Source organism: Theropithecus gelada, chromosome 7a (assembly GCF_003255815.1).
Source record: "Theropithecus gelada isolate Dixy chromosome 7a, Tgel_1.0, whole genome shotgun sequence".
In the NCBI taxonomy this organism is placed as follows: domain Eukaryota; kingdom Metazoa; phylum Chordata; class Mammalia; order Primates; family Cercopithecidae; genus Theropithecus; species Theropithecus gelada.
The window spans coordinates 805,925-825,861 of record NC_037674.1 but is presented as its reverse complement, the minus strand read 5'-3'; the positions used below and the strand labels follow the sequence as shown (position 1 = coordinate 825,861).

At 42.4% G+C, this 19,937-nt stretch overlaps 1 protein-coding gene across 1 annotated transcript in view; it reads right to left on the bottom strand.

Moving 5' to 3' along the window:
* OCA2 (OCA2 melanosomal transmembrane protein) overlaps nucleotides 1-19,937 on the bottom strand; it is a 352,275-nt gene that overhangs the window by 112,597 nt on the left and 219,741 nt on the right. The window contains exons 20-21 of the mRNA XM_025390396.1: nucleotides 8,105-8,164; nucleotides 7,407-7,511 (exon numbers count right to left, since the gene is read on the bottom strand). Coding sequence (XP_025246181.1) covers nucleotides 7,407-7,511; nucleotides 8,105-8,164 — 165 coding nt within the window. The remainder of the gene's footprint in view (nucleotides 1-7,406; nucleotides 7,512-8,104; nucleotides 8,165-19,937) is intronic.

The window sequence follows — 19,937 nt, the reverse complement described above, 5'->3', positions numbered from 1 at the left end:
ACAGGTTTTAGTTGCAGAAACTAATTTTTGTGCTGTGTTTAAATCTCTGAGTGTTCTCATAATTTGTCATTTGTTGTACTGTGTCGGTGGGACACAGTGAATGAGCTTCTCTCACACTACTGGTCCCTTAAATGTGTCACTTGGATTTCGTGGGGTGCCATGGAGCTGGAGTCTGGCAGTGCAGTGGCTGGTCTGTGGGCCTTGGAAGGTGAGAGACCCTCACTTCTGGGCCCAGCAGTGCCCCTCTGAGATCGCTCCCCAACCACCCAGAGGACATCCATTGTGCACCTGCCCGGGGCAGACTTGCAACCCACACAGCCCATCAGTACCAGGCTCAGCACCAAGCGAACGGGGGAAAACGGCATATCTGTGCTCCTCCCATTTCTGTTTCTCTAACTCTAGTGCCTCCTTAGCTCGCACAATGGCAGAGTTCGGATTCGAGCCCAGATCTACCTCCTGCAGAACCTGAGCTGCTGAAAGTGCCAACTGCTCATGTTATTAAACCTAATTGCAATCGCTGGGCTGGGTTTGATCCTCCACGTAATTATGTTCCTGGATGTTTCAGGATAGGAGGAGTTAAAACAAAAATGAGATTAAGTTAAAAAAAATTGTAAAGCTAAAGCTCAAGGGAAATGCTTTCGACTTTCACACCCTCTGAAAGAGTGCTCTCCTGTGCCAGGTGTGACAGCCCAGGATGTCTGCCCTGATACCTCCCGCAGGGCTGCGGGATGGGGCGAGATTGCAAAGAAAGCTGGGGAAAGGAGATGCCTGAGAAACTGCCTTCCACCCAGAGGCTGGGTGACAGCACAGATAATGATGAGTGCCAACAAGTCAGTTAAAGGAAACCCACAGATTTATGTGCATAAATTGCCAGCCTTTTAATTCAACATTCAGGACAAGAGTAATAACCTTTTAACTTGAAAGTTGCCTGAGGATTTTTCCTTTTCAAGCAAATGAGGTTGAAAAGTTAAGGTTTAAATGGAGAAAGACTGTCAGGGAATTCTCAGGCATTATGCTGTTTCTCAGCGGTTCCACCTCGGTCTTTAGGACCATGCGATGGAGTCCTAAGAACGCCGCCCACAGAGGCCACCTGCCCGCCAAGAGGGCAAGAGAAAGGAAGAGGTGGTGGGTGTGAAAGGGATTTCCCTGTATGGAAGTATTGGTTAAACATCTCCACACCAAGAAAAGAAATAGGAGGAGAAATATCCTGAACAAATGAACAGCGTTCACCTGTCGCTCTCAGCCCATAGCTGACGACGCAAACGCAGCAGGAACAACCCCACACTGAAGACGCGCTCAGGGAGATGACGCCGTCGGAGAAGAGACGGGTTCTGTGTTGTCTCGAGACTCACGTCCCTGGAATACCAGGCGAAGGCTGCTGAAACGCCCCACGCAGCCCAGGCTCCTGCCAGCTCTCTCCGCCGAGGCAGCAGCCTGCATTTATGTCACTGGAGGTGGCGACTGCACCTGCCCGCTCTCTGACCCTTTCCAAGGTTCCATTCATGTTAAAATCCCCAGTGAAGAGTGTCCTGTTGAGCTGGCCAGTCTCTGACCCTTTTCAAGGTTCCATTCATGTTAAAATCCCCAGTGAAGAGTGTCCTGTTGACCTGGCCAGTGACACCAGCCAGAGGTGTGTTCTTGCCTCTGACAGAGGCTGGCGAGGAGGCAGGGGAGGCAGGCAGCTCTGCTGGCCAGGCGGCGGGAGCCCAAGCACTGCACACTGTGTTCACGCTGTGTCTACGGCCGCGGGCAGGCGCGCCCGTCTCTCCTGATGCATTTCCACGAATGTTCTTTGGTCTCTTTGTCCACTCCCCACCTGAACATGGAGCAGATCCCGAGTGGGTGCAGAGAGGACCAGGTACTCTAAGGGTGTTTGGTTACAGCCAACCCTGGGGACGACCCAAGAAGCCTCGCCAACTATAGCAGAAGCTCAGATGTCTGAACTCTGTCGATCTACACGAGCCAGGCCAGGGCACAAAGGTTTCCGGATGGCGAGGAGACGGCACTGCCTTCTCTCTGCATCAGCAGCAGGTGCAGAGGGACGCATGACTGCAAAGATCTCAGGCCTGAACTACACCTACGTTGCCACCCACATACCCTCCTGGCCACTCCCTGGGTTCAGAGGGCTCCACAGCTGTGCAGTGGAAAGGTCCTCCCAGTCAAAGGGGCCTCTCTGAGGGCAGGAAACCCAGATCACCTCCCAAAGAGCCATTCCTATCACTGCATCTGTCAGAAGCCAGAACCAGTGGGAGGAAACTATAGACATGAGGATTTACTATGAATGAGTTGCCTTACAAGACTGGGGGCCTGAGTAGGACACCCTACATCCATCCAGAGAGCAGGCCATTGTGCCCAGAGGCTGCACAGCGAAGGCAGATCCAGAGAAAGGACCAGCTGCCACCCAGGGAACGTAGAGGGCTGTGGGTTGGTGAGGCTGGCTCCCAGGACAGGCAAGGAGGGAGTTGAGAGGGAAGCTGCTACCAGTGGCAAAGAACAGCACCGTCGAAGGCCCAAGAGCCCCAGCATCGTGCTGGAGAGGTGGCACCACATCACTGAAGATGAGGGTGCATCTCAAGTGGCAGGTGGTCTGGCAGGAGGGAGGTGCACAGGTGGGGTCTGCGACTCTGAGTCATGCAGCAAGCACGGGGTGTCCAGCTCCCTCAGTAACAGAGTAGCAGAGATGGCAGGCCAGGGAGGAGGCGACACAGAGTTACTCCAGGACAATTAATCTATGGCAGTTAGTTCACTTTCCTATTCATCTGCAAACACTCGCTAAGTATCTTTTTGGTGCCAGGTATAACACTCGTGAATGAGGCTACAGACACAAACGGTCAGAGTTCGCAGACGGCTGCAGACACTCTTGACAATCCGCTTGTTGAGTGACTCGGTGGATGTAGGTGCACAGTACTGTGGGACCCAGAGGGCAAGCAAGGCTCTGCACCGGGAAGCACAGAAGCATCGAGGAGAAGGCGCTGAGGTAGGGATGGAGAAAGGCTTTGAAGCCTCCTTGGAGCTCTGTTTTGTGGGTTCTGGGCCTCCAAGGCAGAAGCCGGAAACTCACTTTTGCCACCTCCATTGCAGTTAGAACAGGCATGGGCTCCTCCAATCAGACGCACCTGCTCCAGAGGCCCGTCTGGAGAATTTGGAGAGGTGTGACAAGGCATACTCAAGAGCAGGGTGACAGAAGTCCCTGGACTCAGTAGCCAGCGTGGGGGCAGAGATCCTGAGCACTCATGCCAAGCTGCAAAAGCTGGGGGCTTGTGGGCAGTCCCCCATTCCCATTGTGCAGTTTAGAAATTCTCAGAAATTCCAAAAACTATGTACTATCCCTAGATAAACTCCTTTTCATCTTAAACTAACTAAAATAGGTTCTGTTCACTGCAACTGTTGTTTGAAATGCTGATACCACCATGTGCATTACAAACAGAATGATTTCCACTAAAGGACTAGGAATAAAATCAGTACCTTCGAAACCAATTGATGGGTGGGGAGATGTGATGTATCAATCTATAGAAGTCAGGAAATGATAGTGGAAAAAAAAAAGAATTAGCAAGGAAAAAGCATTAAAAAAATGACATGATGGTAATTAGTTCAAGTTGATAAGTCATTACAATAAATGTAAACATGTTAAACTATTTTCTTAAAAGACAAAGATTATCTGCTTTGAATTTTAAAAATCGACTTGCATTCTGCTTAAAAATGCAGTTGGAAAAAGGATTTTTAAAAAAACAATAAATAAATAAAGGACTGGAAAAAGATAAACCTGGCAGAGGCTCAGAGCAGAGATGGAGACCTTGTGCAAGGTACAAGAAATCAGCCACTGTGAAGTTACTAGATAATGAACCTTTAACAGCTAATACAATCACAAAGTAAACGATGCAAAAACGTGCTGAAGTGCAAGGAGGAACAAACTAATTAACAAAGTTCTCTGCTATATCAAAACAGATTGAAAAGAGGTGAGTGAATCTAGAGAGGATAACAACACAATGACATGCTTATGTATGTTAATTATGAGCATTCTATATGTATGTTAACTGCTCACATATACTGAGAACATTTGAACATTTTATCTTCTTTGCCGCAGGATTTCCTTTTTGCTTATTTTGTAAGGAACAAAATATTATAAACAAATGTGAGGCTCCTTTCCTCCCTCAGGACCCAGGATTGTTTTCATCCTTCCCTCTCCTCAGGGAGCTGCCTTCATGAATTTGAGTCATAACCACCTACACATCGGCCCACTGTGGGAGGAGCTAGGGCAGGATCCTGGCTCCTGTGGGTCAGCAGAGGCAGAAGCCAAGCACGGAGTGACCAAAGCAGCCAGTGGTCAGAAGCTGACACCCAGCTTTCTAGGCAGCAGCTGGAGAAAAACAGCCATATGGTAAGTCAGATGGTATTTCAGGGATTTCTAAGCACGAAATCCTATAGACCGTATCCTCTAACCACCTGCAACGGAAACCAGGCTCTCAAAGAAGAAACAGCTGTACTCCCATTTTCACTGTAGCATTATTCAGAACAGCCAAGATACGGGAAAAACTTGCATGTCCACTGACGGACATGTGGATAAAGAAAATGTGGTATATGAATATACATGCAATGAAAGGTGATTTGGGCTTAAAAGGGCAGAAAATCCTGCTATTTGTGACATGGATGAACGCAGAGGGCATTATGCTATGTGAGATAAGCGAGTCACAGAAGGAGCAATACCGCCTGATTCCATGGTGTGCGAACTCTAAAATCGTCATGCTCGTGGAAGCAGAGAGTAGAATGGTGGCTGTCGAGGGTGGAGGGAGGGGGATGGGCAGAGGCTGCTCAATGGGTCGAGTTTCAGTTATCCCAGCCGGGTACGTTCTGGAGACCGTGGTATGACACAGTGCCTAGCGTTAATATGGTATTATGTACTTCAAAGTGTATTAAGAAGGCAGACGGGTGTTAAGTTTACCATGAAGCACACATACATACACATAAGCACATGTATGGAGATGATGCACGCGTTCGGTACCTCGATTGTGGTGACAGTATCACAGGTATACACATATGTCCAAATTCATGAAAACTTACACATTCAATAGGTGCAGATTTTTGTCAGTGAGTTCAATACAGCTTTAAAAAAAAGTGGTAAAAAAACACTCAAAGGAAAGGAGAGGAGAAGGGAGTGAGGGAAAGTGGAGAGACCTCGATGCCCACCCATTTTGCAGATCCCTGCTCCAGGGAAGGGCCACGCGTCCCCTTCCCACCCAAGGACTGTGACCGTCGCCGTGTGCCACTTCCAGCCTGAGGGAGCAAACCCCAGTGGCTCCCCATGTTCCTCCCATGATGTGGCCACTGCAGATGCCTCATGCTGGCGTGGCACAGTCACTCAGGGGAGACACATGGGCTCTGAAGAGCTGCGAGTCCACCTCTGCACCCTGTGGCTGCTGTGGTCACATTGTACGTGGCTTCCGCCCCTGTGGACACACAGGAGTCAGCATCCTGCCCTCAGCACCCCCACAGCAGCCACTACAGAGACAGGTGGGACCCACACTCATGAGGGCAGAGACGGTCCTGAGGCTCCAGGGGGAGAACAGACAGATGCCTGTTTACCTGCAATGTTGTATTTCTTAATAAAACAAACAAGAAATTCCAAGGCAAAGAGGATAAAATGTTGGTATCTTCTCACTTCGGGTGGTGAACACATGGATATTTGTCTCACTATTGTCTCTGATTCCATTTTTTTAAGGTAAATTTTAAGTAGTCACTAAAATTTATGGAACAAAACTGTGAAAGTGTCCTATTCTTAGAAAAAGGAACAACCTAAATCACCAATGTTAGGGCTCTTCAAATTCAGTCCAGAAAGGATCTGGGTCCAAACCTCAGAGCTCCCCAGAAGGCGGGGTTGAGCTGTGAGCGCGGGGCCAGAAGCAAGCATTGATGGAGGCTGTGTCGGGGTCCTGTGCTCGGGCCACGTCTGTGGCCTCGCTGGCTGGGACAGTACGGACTCTCTGCAAACTGTGTTTCCCTGGAGAACAGGATGAACGCACAAGCCGCAGCTGAGGACAGGTAAGGGCAGCCCTGTCAGAAGGCGTCCGCCTGCCTGGGGCGCCGGGAGAGGTGGAGCCGGCTGGGCCACAGCTGGGACATTTGACCACAGCCGCAAGACTTCTCCAATGTGGAACTTCACCAAAAAATAACAACAGCCACCGAGTTCGTTCAGGATTACCACACCCAGACCTTGGAAGGAGAACAACAGCCAGGCAACTAGAGGGTCAACCTAGGCAGAAACTAAATTCCAGGCTGCAAGCGAGGGAGGCAGGTTCCCAGGTCTGCCTACGGTCAGTGCTGCACGAGCCCGGCCTGCTCTTTTCCCCACACAGCCAGGCCTGCTGCTCCAGTCCGGGGGTGCCCTTGTTCAGAACACGATACAGGGTGGTGGGATGTCGTGGGATCCCACAGGCTGTTCCCTGCGGGGAGCGGGGAGGCCCTCAGAGTCAGAAGAACAGAGGGCTTTCCCCTGTCCTGTGTCCTGCCACGGGGAGTGCTACCATGCTTCTGGCCTGTTCCCTGCACACCTGGGACGACCTCAGGAGTTTGTGAGAGGACCCCAGCGACTTGTGTGCAAGCCCCTAGGCCTACCTTTACTTTGCCACACCCGGGTTCCCAGTTCCTGCCCGGAACCAAGCAATCGATGCCGGCAGAAGTCACACCAGAAACAGGCTCATCTGTCCAACTAAAGGTCTACGACGTGCACTTCCAGGCCCGGCTGGGGCTCAAGACCACACAGAGAACGAGAGATCTTGCCCAGGCCAAGCACTAGGAGACACACGGGCTGGTTAGAATAGCTTCTGCATCCGCAGCAAATGAAGATGGAAGTCTCTGTCTTTTGATGTCTCACAATTTTCAAAGGGAGGGAGGGAGGGAGGAAGGGAGGGAGGGAGGGAGGGAGGGAGGGAGGGAGGGAAGGAAGGAAGGAAGGAAGGAAGGAAGGAAGGAAGGAAGGAAGGAAGGAAGGAAGGAAGGAAGGAAGGAAGGAAGGAAGGAAGGAAAGGAGAGAAAGAAAGAAAAGAAAAAGAAAGAAAGAAAAGAAAAGAAAAAAGAAAAGAGAAAAGAGAAGAAGGAAGGCAGGCAGACAGACAAGACAAGACAGCGTTTTCTGGGAGGGGTGGCAGCTCTCAGTGGCATTGACCCCAAGACCACCAGTCACCCCAGGACGTGCCGTCCACAGCGGCTGCAGAGCCTCGGCTCCCCGCCTGCAGTCTGGGCTCTCGGCGCTCCCCGCCCAGCTGCCCCGGGCTCTGCTCACTTTTGTCCTCTACATCTGTGAGTGCAGCAAAGGAGCAGACTTCATCCTCTGCTGCCTTAGGGAGGGAGGGTGAGCCCCAGGCTATGTCCAGGCTGAAGCTGAGCCCTCAACATGGAGACATGCAACTCACCATGGTAGCGGTGAATGGGATGTTGTCAATCAGGGACGACGCCAGGGCTGAGACCCACACCACCAGGACGATGGCGGCCGTGAGGCGCTGGTCCTCTGGGACCATCTGGAAGGAGGACAACAGAAGCTGCAGTGTTCCATCACACGCACTTACCGTCAGATCCCACCAGCTGGGAGACTCAGAGGGGCCCGAGGGTGTCAGTCCTTCTTCTTACCCATCACAAGACCAAGGCAGACACAGGTGTGCAAGCCAGGGCCCCACCCACACCGGGAGCCTCCGCTGGCTTTCTACCAGCAACGCCCAGCCATGCCCAGGCCTGCCAGCCCCTGGATGGGGAGGCAGAGTGACCCTGCCCCTCGTCCACGTGTGGTGGCTACGCACACTGGTCACACTGACCCGATGGCCTGGCAGACCACTGAGGCTGGGGTGCCTGCAGCACTCACTTACTGAGGCTGGCGTCGATCCCGCTCCTTCTCAGCCAGGCTTTAAATAAAGTTAAAAGCAAAATAGCAAGCATCTGTAATTATATATTCTTTGGAAAAAGTCTCCCTTCATCTCTGGGCTGCACAGGATAGAACAGGTTCCCTGCTGTGCCTTTTTACATAATTAATGTGACCTGTTCTTACCAGAATTTTTTTTTTTCCACAAAATCAAAGAACAGTGGCTGGAGTACCTTCTATTATAGCATTTTTTTTTACCTTTATTAGCAAAGCAGTTTGTTCTCCAACATATTCTATTAAGTGGAGATGTGCCAACGCCTAGAAGAAAGGATGTGTGATGAGAATCAGTATAAAACAGAAAATATATGCAAGATTAAAAAAAAAGTCTTGAAAAGACGTGAACATAAGGTAGGCCCAGACTCCTGCTTCTTATAAAAGATCAGACTCAAATACACAGTCTATAAATAATTTACTATCATATATGCACAATGAAGATTCACGGAGAAAAAGTCCAACAACAGTGGCAGAAATCCCTCATTGATTTAATGTCCATGTTAAATTTAAATCCGAATGGAAGACTCTCTTTAAGACCTGTGTAAAGATACCGTTCAATCGCACATAATGAAATACCATTCCATACAGGTCTTTCAAGTAAGTGGCATTTCCAATTTCTTTTTAAAGTTAAACATCACAGAGTTTTAAAAGAATTTTTAATGCAGTTTTTATAATCTCCAAAGAAAAGAAGGAAAAGTCTATTTAACTGGCACATGTAACTATTTCCACAGTACTAGGCAGATTCAGAAACCTGGACCCAGGGAAAGGCCGGAAAGAGCAGAATACAGAAGATGGGGCGCAGGAGCCTTCTGCCCAGGCTGCCAAGGTCCCGCGCAGGGACGCCCAGAGGCTGGCGACCGAGCCACCGTGGGAGGTCATCGGAAGGCAACACGTATCGGTGGCTCAGCTGCCCAGCAGCTCTGTGGGTGTGGCCTTTTCACTGTGATTCGATCATGCTGAAAGACTGCACATATTGGAAACAACAGCTTGTCTGTGCTTTTTTTTTATTTTTTTTATTTTTTTGTTTTTGTTTTTGAGACAGTTTTGCTCTATTGCTCAGGCTGGAGTGCAGTGGCATGATCTCGGTTCACTGCAACCTCCACCTTCTGGGTTCAAGCGATTCTCCTGCCTCGGCCTCCCGAGTAGCTGGGATTACAGGTGCCCACCACCACACCTGGCTTATTTTTATATTTTTAGTAGAGATGGGGTTTCGCCATGTTGGCCAGGCTGGTCTTGAACTTCTGACCTCAGGTGATCTGCCTGCCTCGGCCTCCCAAAGTACTGAGATGACAGGCGTGAGCCACTGTGCCCGGCCAGCTTGTCCTTGTTTAAAGTAAGCTTAAGAATCTCAATCTGCATGTAAGTTGGTAGCTGACCTTCATTTAAAAGCCATGGAGCCCAAATGTTGGGTCTTCAGTCACAATTCTCCATCAAGTTTGCTTTTATACCAACTAAGTCATAAGGAGAATCACTTCAGAGCAGGGTTTCTCACCCTGGCCCTGCTAATTTAGAGCCAGATCTTTCTCTGCTCTGGGGCTGGCCCGTGCATTGTAAGACGCTGCACAGCAGCCCTGGCCTGGCCACACTCGATGCCAGTGGCACCTCACCACCACCAGCGTGATGGCCAAAGATGTCTCCAGACACAGCCACTGTCCTCTCTCTGGGGGAGTAAAATCACCCCGTTAAGAACCAATGTTCCCTGGGGGGTAAAATCACCCACTGTTAAAAGAATGAAAAATGTATCATAATCCAAATTTTATTAAATGAAACTTTAAAACTGAAAAAATGTTGAATGTAGCTATACCTTTTGCTTTGTTTGACATCATCAGTTGAAAGAAAAATCAGAGGCCTAAACCAGATTAAAATGTTCTGCCAAATGCCAAATAGGGATGGTTCCATGTGTATATGCCACACACACACACAGTATGGTGTGCACAACTTGATGTGTACCTATAGACATTTATATTTACATATTTAGTGTCATATAAGTATCCTAAATATCATGGTCTGAGTTATGTAGTGTAAGAAGACAAAATAAAGTAAAATCTTCAAAAAACTTGAATATTGCACCTAATAACTCAGCTCAAAATAACTGATCTCTTAATTTTTTTTAAAAAAAAGTCAAAATATGAAGAAACTACAAATACACTCTTTTACAAAATGAAGTAATTATCTAGCACATCCCTGTCTATCAAGCCTAACACTGTAGGTATACAATGTGTATTTTACAGTATGCAAAGTTTACGTACAGTTGAAGATTATACCCATTACTTGTCTCCTTCATCAGCTTATACAGTGAAAAGATGATCGTGTAGCATAAGTCAGGATGTGAAACATCATTAGTCTGTCACAGAAATGCTGATTCAGCAATGACCTGATATCCTTGTCCCACTGAAATAAGCCAATACCATAAATCATTGCTACCACTTCTTTCAAAATGATAAACTAGGAGGTCTAAGAGTCCCTTCTTCAGCCAAACAAATGGACCCTAGATAAAACACACTTTTAACACATTCCAGATTAGCAAGACAATGTATGGCTTTCCAAGGAATCTCTCCCCATGAAAATGTTTCCTGCAGCTGTCTAAGAGCTGCAAGACTTGAGTGGCACAGGGTGGAACTGCCTTGAAGCTCGAGGCTGATCAAGCCCTGAGGTCAGAGGAGGTGTGAATGCTTGTGAGGTTGTAGGCTCCACTAAGATTTCTCATATTGAGCTAAGATCCTTGAAATGCACCAAAATTATTCCCTGCCATCCAGCAGAGGCAGACACAGCAGCTTCTGGAGGAAAGCATCCCGCCTGCAGGCCCTCAGGAATCCCACAGAACAAGATGAAATGATGAGATTGTAGTCTTGGATCTCCAGGGACACAGAAGACGAGCAGCATGAATGAGAAACAACGAAAACAGATTGAGCCAGACCCCACAACTGCATGGATGATAATTCACAGATACTGAATATAGAAGAGGAACTTTGCTTAAAGAAATTAGGGGTTGAGGAGTGTAAAAGTACCAATTAACATGGGCCCTTGATGAGTTAAGAATGAAGGCCGTCATCTCCAGATGACATTAAACCACCAAAAACACTAAAAGAGTGAGTATATAACTGCCAGGAAAGGGGAAATAGAATTTTAAATAATTCTCAATCAAATTAAATAGTCAAAAATTGGCTAATCAAGAAAACTAAGGTAATAAATCATAATAGAAATTTAAAATAATTTTGAATAAATAAAATGTAAATATAATCAAAATGCACACGAAAACTTGAGGGATGCAGCTAAAAGGAAATTTATAGTCAAATATACACAATGGGAAATTCGAAGCATGAATATCAAAAGCTAAGTATCCATCTTTGTAAGTTAAGAAAATAACAACAAATTGAACCCAAAGAAGTGAAGAGAAAAAGACAATTTTAAGTAGAAAATGGGAAAGAGAGAGAGTCACCAAAAACAACAATGAAAAAAGAGATCATCACTATAAAGATACTACAATAAACAGATAACAGAGTAAAACTACAAATCAATTCTAGCATTATTTTTGCTTTTATACAGATATCCAGTTGATTCAGCACCATTTGTTGAAAAAATGTTTTCTTTCCTAAATGAATTGCTTTGCCACTATGGTTTAAAATCAGTTGTATATTTTAAAAACACATAACACATATACAGAGTCTATTTCTGTACTCTCTATTCTGTTCCATTAATCTATGTCTATCTTTTGCCAGTACCACAGTCTTGATTACTATATAAGTCAGGAAATCAGGTAAGTGCTCCAAAAGTTGTCCTTTTGGGGAAAAAAAATGCTTTAGTTATTTGAATTTAGTCCCTTGAATGTCTACACAAATTGTATAATTAGCTTGTCATTCTCTGCAGAAAAACCTAGTTCAATTTTTATTAGAATAGCGCTTAAAGATTCTGTAAGTCAATGTGGGAAGAACTGCACACTAAACAACATTGAGTCTTCGGATCTATGGACAGACTGTATCTCTTCATTAGGTCTTTAGATCTTTTTCAAAAATTTCTTTTCAAAATATCTCAGTAATTTTTGTTATAGGAATCTTGAGCATACTTTTTTTTTTAAGATTTATTCCTAGGTTTTTTAGGCTTTTGGTATCATTATAAATGTAATTGTTCCTTAAATATTTTCCAATTATGTGCCGCTAGTATATGATAATATATTGATTTTTGATACTGATCTTGTATCTTCTGACCTTGCTAAATTTATATATTAGTTCTGGTAGTACTGGATTTTTTGTAGACTACCTGAGATTTTCTACATAAACAATCACATAGCCTGTAAACAAGAACAGTTTTACTTCTCTCATTTTCATTTTTCTGCCATTTATTTCTTTATATTGTCATGTTACAAGAAGTAGGTTCTTCAGTACATTGTCTGATGAATGGAAAAGGTGACTGCCTTGCTGCCAATCTCATGGAAAAACAGTTAAGTTTTTCACCGTGAAGTATAAGGTTGGCTCCAGGTTTTTCAAAAACGCCTTTCATCAATTTGAGAATTCATGGTTTGCTCTCAAATGCTCTTTCTGCATCTATTGAAACGATCATATGGTTTTTCTCCTGCATTCTGTTAATATGGAAAATTACACTAATTATTGAATGTTAAATCAACCTTGGATTTCTGGAATAAACGTTTTTTGATTATGCTGTACTATTTTATATACCATAGCATTTGATTTGATATCTTGCTTGGATCTATGTGAGTGGGAGATGTTGATCTGTAATTTTCTTTTCACATAATACCTTTGTCTTAATACCAGGGTAATACTAGACCTACAAAGTAAGTGGGGAACTGTCCCCCACCTCCATTATTTTCTGAAAGAGATTTATAGGGTTGGTATTATTTCTTACTCAATGTTCGAGAAGATTAAACAGGGAAGCCATTTGTGTTTGGACTTTTCCTTGTGTAAATAATTTTAATTACTAATTCAGCTGTTTTATTGATATAATTCTATTCAGATTTTCTGTTAAAACTTGAGTCCATTTTGGTAAGTTGTATTTTTTAAGGAACTATTCCATTTCATGTAAGTTGTTGAATTTGTTGGTATAAATTTGTTAACAAATTATCTTATTGTTTTTTAATTCCTGTAAGGTTTGTGTTGGTCACCTCTCATTTCTTGACGATACTGGTGATGTGTGTTCAATTGTTTCTTTTCAAAGAACCAGCTTTTTGGCTGAGTGGGTTTGGTTTTTTTTTTTTTTTTCTGCATTGTCTGTTTCCTACTTTGTTGATTCTGATCTTATCGTTATTAGTTTCTTCTTCCTATGTATTTTAGTTTTACTTTCCATTCCAGCTTCTTAAAGTAGAACATTAGATAGCTGATTTTAGATCTTTCTTATTTTCTGTTGTATTTCATCTACAAGTTTCCCTCTAAGCTAACTTTAGCTGCACTCAAAAATTTTTTATATATTTTCAACAACATTTTACTTTGTAATACTATCTTATTCCCTTGTGACTTCATTTTTGACTCATGACTTAACTAGAAGTGTATTGTTGACTTGCCAGACATTGAGGTTTTCCCAGGCTGCTATTGATTTCTAACTTAAATTTGTTGTGGTCAGAGTACGTAATCCTTATGATGTAATATTATAATATTGGTGAATGGACCGTGTATACATGAAAAGATTGAATTCTGTGGTTGTTGGATATAGTGTTCTACAAATGTCAATTGAATCAAGGTGGTTGATAATGTTATTCATAGCTTCTATGGCTTTCCTGATTTTTTTTTTTTTGTCTAGGTGTTCTATCAATTTCTGAACAGTGATAAAATCTTTTTCTATGATTCTGGAATTGTCTATTTTGTTTTACTTTAGTGAATCAATTGCATCTTGAGTATTTACCAGGGACATTCATAATTGTTATATCTTCCTTATAATCTGTCTCATTTATTATTAAATGTCCCTCATTATGTCCAATTATATTATGTGTATTGAAGTTTACTCTATGCCACTTTGGCCTTTTATGCTTATTATTTGCATGCCATGTATTTTTCCATTCATTTACTTTCAACATATCTCTATACTTAATTGAAAAGTATGTCTCATATCATTGCTCAGCCTTTCAGCTAAGATCAAGGGTAAAGTATGTCTCTTATGAGCAGCATTTCCTACAGCCTTACTTCCTTATCTGCTTTCTCAATATTTTCCTCTTACTGGGAATGTCTGCAGTTAACATAATTATTGATATAGTTGTATTCAGGTCAAAAAAATTATCATTTATTTTCTGTTTGTCTCTTCTTTTTTTATTCATATCTGTGCCCATTTTCTTGCTTTCTTTTGGGTTACTTGAATACTATTTTATCAGTTGGCTTTTAATAATAATAATATTAAGTATTAAATATTATTATTCTTAATAATTTTTATTTTTAGTACTTACTCCATGAATTAAAATATAGATATATAACTTCTTTACAGCCTAAAGTTTTATTGCATCAAGTAAAATGTACAAGCTTTGAAATGATAAAAGTCACTTTACCTCTCCCATTTCCTCTTATAGTATAGTTTACATCTTGTGGTATATATTGTATATATTACACCTTATGGTATATGTTACATCTATATACTTAAAACTCCCACCAGACAATATTATAATTTATACTTTCAACCATCAAATCTATTTTGAAGAACTTAAGAGGGAAAAAAGTTATCTTTTACACTTTCCTACTTTTACCATTTCTGCTGTTCTTCATCCCTAAAGATCTAATTTCTCTGTAATATCATTTTGCTTCATCCTGGAGAAATTCCATTAACATGTCTTATAGAGCAGGTCTGCTGGAAATGAATTCCAGTCATTTTCTTCATCTGAGAATGTCTCTCTTGTTTTCCTTTATTCCTGAATATTATGCTAGATACAGAATTCTGGCTTGAAAGTTCTTTTCTTTCAGCACTTAAAGAAGGTGCTCCACTATCTACTTGCCTCCAGGATTTCTGATGAGAAATTTGCAGTCATTCAAATCCTAGTCCCTTGTATGCAATGTATCACTCTTCTCTCACTGTTTTCAAGATTTTTTTCTTATTTTTAGTTTTCAGCACTATGATTATGATGTGTCCAGGCATGTTTTCCTTTATTTCATCCTGTGTTTTCACTGAATTTCATGAAATTGTAAATGTGTCTTTGCAAGATTGATAATTCTCTGTCATTATCTCTTCAAATATCTTCTCTTAATCTCTTGCTCCTCTTCTCTGAAGCTCCAATTGTTTTTAATATTTGGAAATATTTATTATTTTTTAAATTTAATTTTAAGTTCCGGGACACATGTGCAGGAAGTACAGGTTTATTACATAGGTAAATGTCTGCCATGGTAGTTTGCTGCACCTATCAATCCATCACCTAGGTATTAAGCCCCACATGCATTAGCTATTTATCCTGATGTTCTCCCTCCCCCTTTTCCCCCTTGACAGGATCCAGTGTGGGTTGTTCCCCTCCCTCTATCCATTGTTCTCATTGTTCAGCTCCCACTTATAAATGAGAACATGCAGAGTGTGGTTTTCTGTTCCTGTGCTAACTTGCTGAAGATGACAGCTTCCAGCTCCATCATGTCCCTTCAAAGGACATGACCTTGCTTCTTTTCATGGCTGCAGAGTATTCCATGGTGTACATGTACCACATTGTCTTTATCTAGGTTATCATCGTAGGGCATTTGGGTTGATTCCATGTCTTTGCTATTGTGAATAGTGCTGCAATGAACATATGCATGCATGTATCTTTAGAGAAGAATGATTTATATTCCTTTGGGTATATTTATATTCCAATGGGTATAACCCATTGCTGGGCTAAATTGTATTTTGGGCCCTAGGTCTCTGAGGAATCTCCACACTGTCTTCCACAATTGTTGAACTACTTTACATTTACACCAACAGTGTAAAAGCGTTTCTATTTCTCCACAGTGTCTTGTTTCTTGACTTTTTAATAATTGCCATTCTGACTGATGTGAGATCTCATTGTGGTTTTGCTTTGCATTTCTCTAATGATTAGTGATGTTGAGATTTTTTTCTTAAGTTTGTTGGTTGCATGAATGTCTTCTTTTGAGAAGTGTCTGTTCATGTCCTTTGCCCACTTTTTAATGTGGTTGTTGGTTTTTTTATTGTAAATTTGTTTAAGTTCCTTATAGATTCTGGATATTAGACCTTTGTCAGATGGATAGAGTGCAAAAATTCTCTCCCATTCTGTAGGCTGTCCATTCATGCTGATGATAGTTTCTTTTGCTGTGCAGAAGCTCTTTAGTTTAATTAGATCCCATTTGTCAACTTTTGCTTTTGTTGTAATTGCTTTTGACATTTTTGTCATGAAATCTATGTTTGTGTCTATGTCCTGAATGGTATTGCCTAGATTTTCTTCTAGGGTTTTTATAATTCTGGGTTTTATATTTAAGTCTTTAATCCGTCTTGAGTTAATTTTTGTATAAGGTGTAAGGAAGAGGTCCAGTTTCAATTTTCTGCATGTGGCTGGCCACTTTTCCAAGCACCATTTATTAAATAGGGAATCCTATCCCCATTGCTTGTTTTTGTCAGGTTTGCTGAAGATCAGATGGTTATAGATGTGCAGTCTTATTTCTGAGATCTTTATTCTGTTCCATTGGTCTGTGTGTCAGTACCATGCTGTTTTGGTTACTGTAGCCTGGTGGTATAGTTTGAAATTGGGCAGCATGATGCCTCCAGCTTTGTTCTTTTTGCTTAGGATTATCTTGGCTATACAGGCTCATTTTTGGTTCCATATTAATTTTAAAGTAGTTTTTTCCAATTCTGTGAAGAATGTCAATGGTAATTTAATGGGAATAGCATTGAATCTATAAATTACTTTGGGCAGTATAGCCATTTTCACAATATTGATTCTTCTTCGTATCCATGAGCATGGTATGTTTTTCCATTTCTTTGTGTCCTCTGTTTTCCTTGAGCAGTGATTTGTAGTTCTCCTTAAAGAAGTCCTTCACTTCCCTTGTTAGCTGTATTCCTAGGTATTTTATTCTCTTTGTAGCAATTGTGAATGGGAGTTCATTCATTATTTCGCTCTCTGCTTGTGTATTGTTGGTGTATAGGAATACCTGCGATTTTTGCACACTGTTTTTGTATCCTGAGACTTTGCTGAAGTTGTTTATCAGCTTAAGAAGCTTTTGGACTGACAGGATGGGGTTTTCTAGATGTAGGATCATGTCATTTGCAAACAGAGACAGTTTGGCTTCCTCTCTTCCTATTTGAATACCCTTTCTTTCTCTTGCCTGATTGCCTTGGCCAGAACTTCCAATACTATGTTGAATAGGAGTGGTGAGAGATGGCATCCTTGTCATATGTCGGTTTTCAATGGGAATGCTTCCAGCTTTTGCCCCTTCAGTATGATACTGGCTGTGGGTTTGTCATAAATGATTCTTATTATTTTATGATAAGAATCACATCTAGTTTATTCAATACCTAGTTTTTTGAGAGCTTTTAACATGAAAGGATGTTGAACTTTATCAAAGGCCTTTTTTGTGTCTATTGAGATAATCATGTGGTTTTTATCTTTAGTTCTATTTATGTGATGGATTACGTTTATTGATTTGTGTATGTTGAACCAGCCTTTCACCCCAAGGATGAAGCCGACTTGATCATGGTGGATAAGCTTTTTGATGTGCTGCAGGATTCAATTTGCCTGTATTTTATTGAGGATTTTTGCATCGATGTTCATCAGGGATATTGGCCTGAAGTTTTCTTTTTTTGTTGTATCTCTGCCAGGTTTTGGTATCAGGATGATGCTGGCTTCATAAAATTAGTTAGGGAGAAGTCCCTCCTTTTCAATTGCTTGGAATTGTTTCAGAAGAAATGGTACCAGCTCCTCTTTGTACCTCTGGTAGAATTCAGCTGTAAATCCTCTGATCCTGGGCTTTTTATTATGGGTAGACTGTTAAATATTCATTACTGCCTCAATTTCAGAACTTGCTATTGGTCTATTCAGGGATTCAACTTCTTCTGGGTTCAGTCCTGGGAGGGTGTTTGTGTACAGGAATTTATCCATTTCTTCTAGATTTTCTAGTTTATTTGCATAGAGATGTTTATAGTATTCTCTGATGGTTGTTTATATTTCTGTGGGGTCAGTGGTGATATCCCCTTTATCATTTTTTATTATGCCTATTTGATTCTTCTCTCTTTTCTTCTTTACTAGTCTAGCTAGCGGTCTACCTATCCTATTGATTTTTTCAAAAAACCAACTCTTAGATTCACTGATTATTTGAAGGGTTTTTCATGTCTCTAGCTCCTTCAGCTTCACTCTGATCTTGGTTATTTATTGTCTTCTGCTAGCTTTGGGGTTTGTTTGCTCTTGGTTCTCCAGTTCTTTTAGTTGTGATCTTAGGGTGTTGATTTGACATCTTTCTAGCTTTCTGATCTGGGCATTTGGTGCCGTAAATTTCCCTCTTACTACTGCTTTAGCTGCATCCCAGAGGTTTTCTTTGTTCTCTTTGGTTTCAAAGAACTTCTTGATTTCTGCTTTCATTTCATTATCTACCCAGGAGTCATTCAGGAGAAGGTTGTTCAGTTTCCATGTAGTTGTGCGGTTTTGAGCGAGTTTCTTATTCTTCAGTGAAACTCCAATTTCTGGTCTTGTTCCACAGCTTTATGAACTCTAGCAATGTAAAAAAAATTTTGTCTAAGTTCTTTAGATTGGATAATTTACATTCATCTATTTCAGTTCACTGACTCTTCCCTCTGTCATAGTCATTCCACTACTGAACTCATCGAGCAACTCTTTTTTATTTAAGGTGTTGTAGTTTTAATTTCTAACCTTTGTATTAGATTTTCTGGTATAATTCCTATTCTCCCCTTAGAACTCTCATCCTTTCATTCATTTCAAGTGCATTTTCTTTATCTCATTGATCATAGTTATGAAAGCTACTTTAAATTCTTTGGTCATTGCAATATCTGGGTCCTCTCAGGTTTGGTATCTGATGACTGTCATTTTCCCTTGGAAATTTATAACATATTTTCTTATTCATTGTACATTGAGTCCTTTGGTACTGTCTCCTGGATACTGTCAATGTTAAAATACATAAACTCTGGATTCTGTTTTAATCTTCTGGAGATTATTAATTTTTTTTACTTATAAGCTAATTAGCTTCTGACCACAATTTCTGTCGCACTTTCTAAGGGAAGTGGTTCAAATTCAAATTTCCTGTGATCACTTGGGCCTGTTCCACACGTGTATCATCTAATAGTCAGCCACATGCTTGTGCAGATGGTTCAAATCTCAGTTGAGTTCTCTAAGCCTTGCCATCTTGCTTCATGCCTGCCTAGCATATACATCATTCAAGAGTTAGTCAGAGACCTGTATGGATGGTTCTCACCTCAGTGAGTCATCAGTCAGTCCTCTGGGCCTTTGCTGCGCTGGTTTGAGTCTGTCCCCAGATGGCGTTGTTCTGAAAGTAGGCTGAGGCTAGTGCAAGTTCATGAACAGAACTGGGGGGCTTCTCTGGCTCTCTCTTTGGGATTCCCCCACACTCCCTGGCCTGCAGGTGCTACTCTCTCTGACTCCTCTGGGCCAAAAGATAGGGTTGCTACTGGAGTACTGTCTATCTATGCCACCATGCCACTGCATGATGAAAGCTGGCTCCAGGGAGAAATCCAGGAGAGAAGAAAACAGGAAAACCACCCTGAGAGGGTTCCTTCTGCAGGCTTCGACATTCTCCACAATCTACCTGTTTGTACTTCTCAGAGTCCATATGTAGTTGATTTTTGTCCAGTTTTCATTGTAATCAGAGGGAGGCGTGAACTCTAGAGGTTTACACTCCCTTAGCAGATTGGAATTCAACATTCTCTCTCATTATGACACCAGGTTAAAATGCTCTTTTTCTGCCAATATCTAAATTTTAAAATAAATTACGTCGGCTACTTTTCCTGCGTCCAATCCTCCCCAAGTGAGCACCTAGGGTCCTGGGACCTCACACCCCCTGCAGAGCCCTCATCAGGGCAAGGGAGATCAGCGAGCATCACACAACTCTGATAAGGAGGAAAGAGCGCAGGTCTGGCTGCCTCCAGCCAGCATTTGAGAACCTGAACAGTC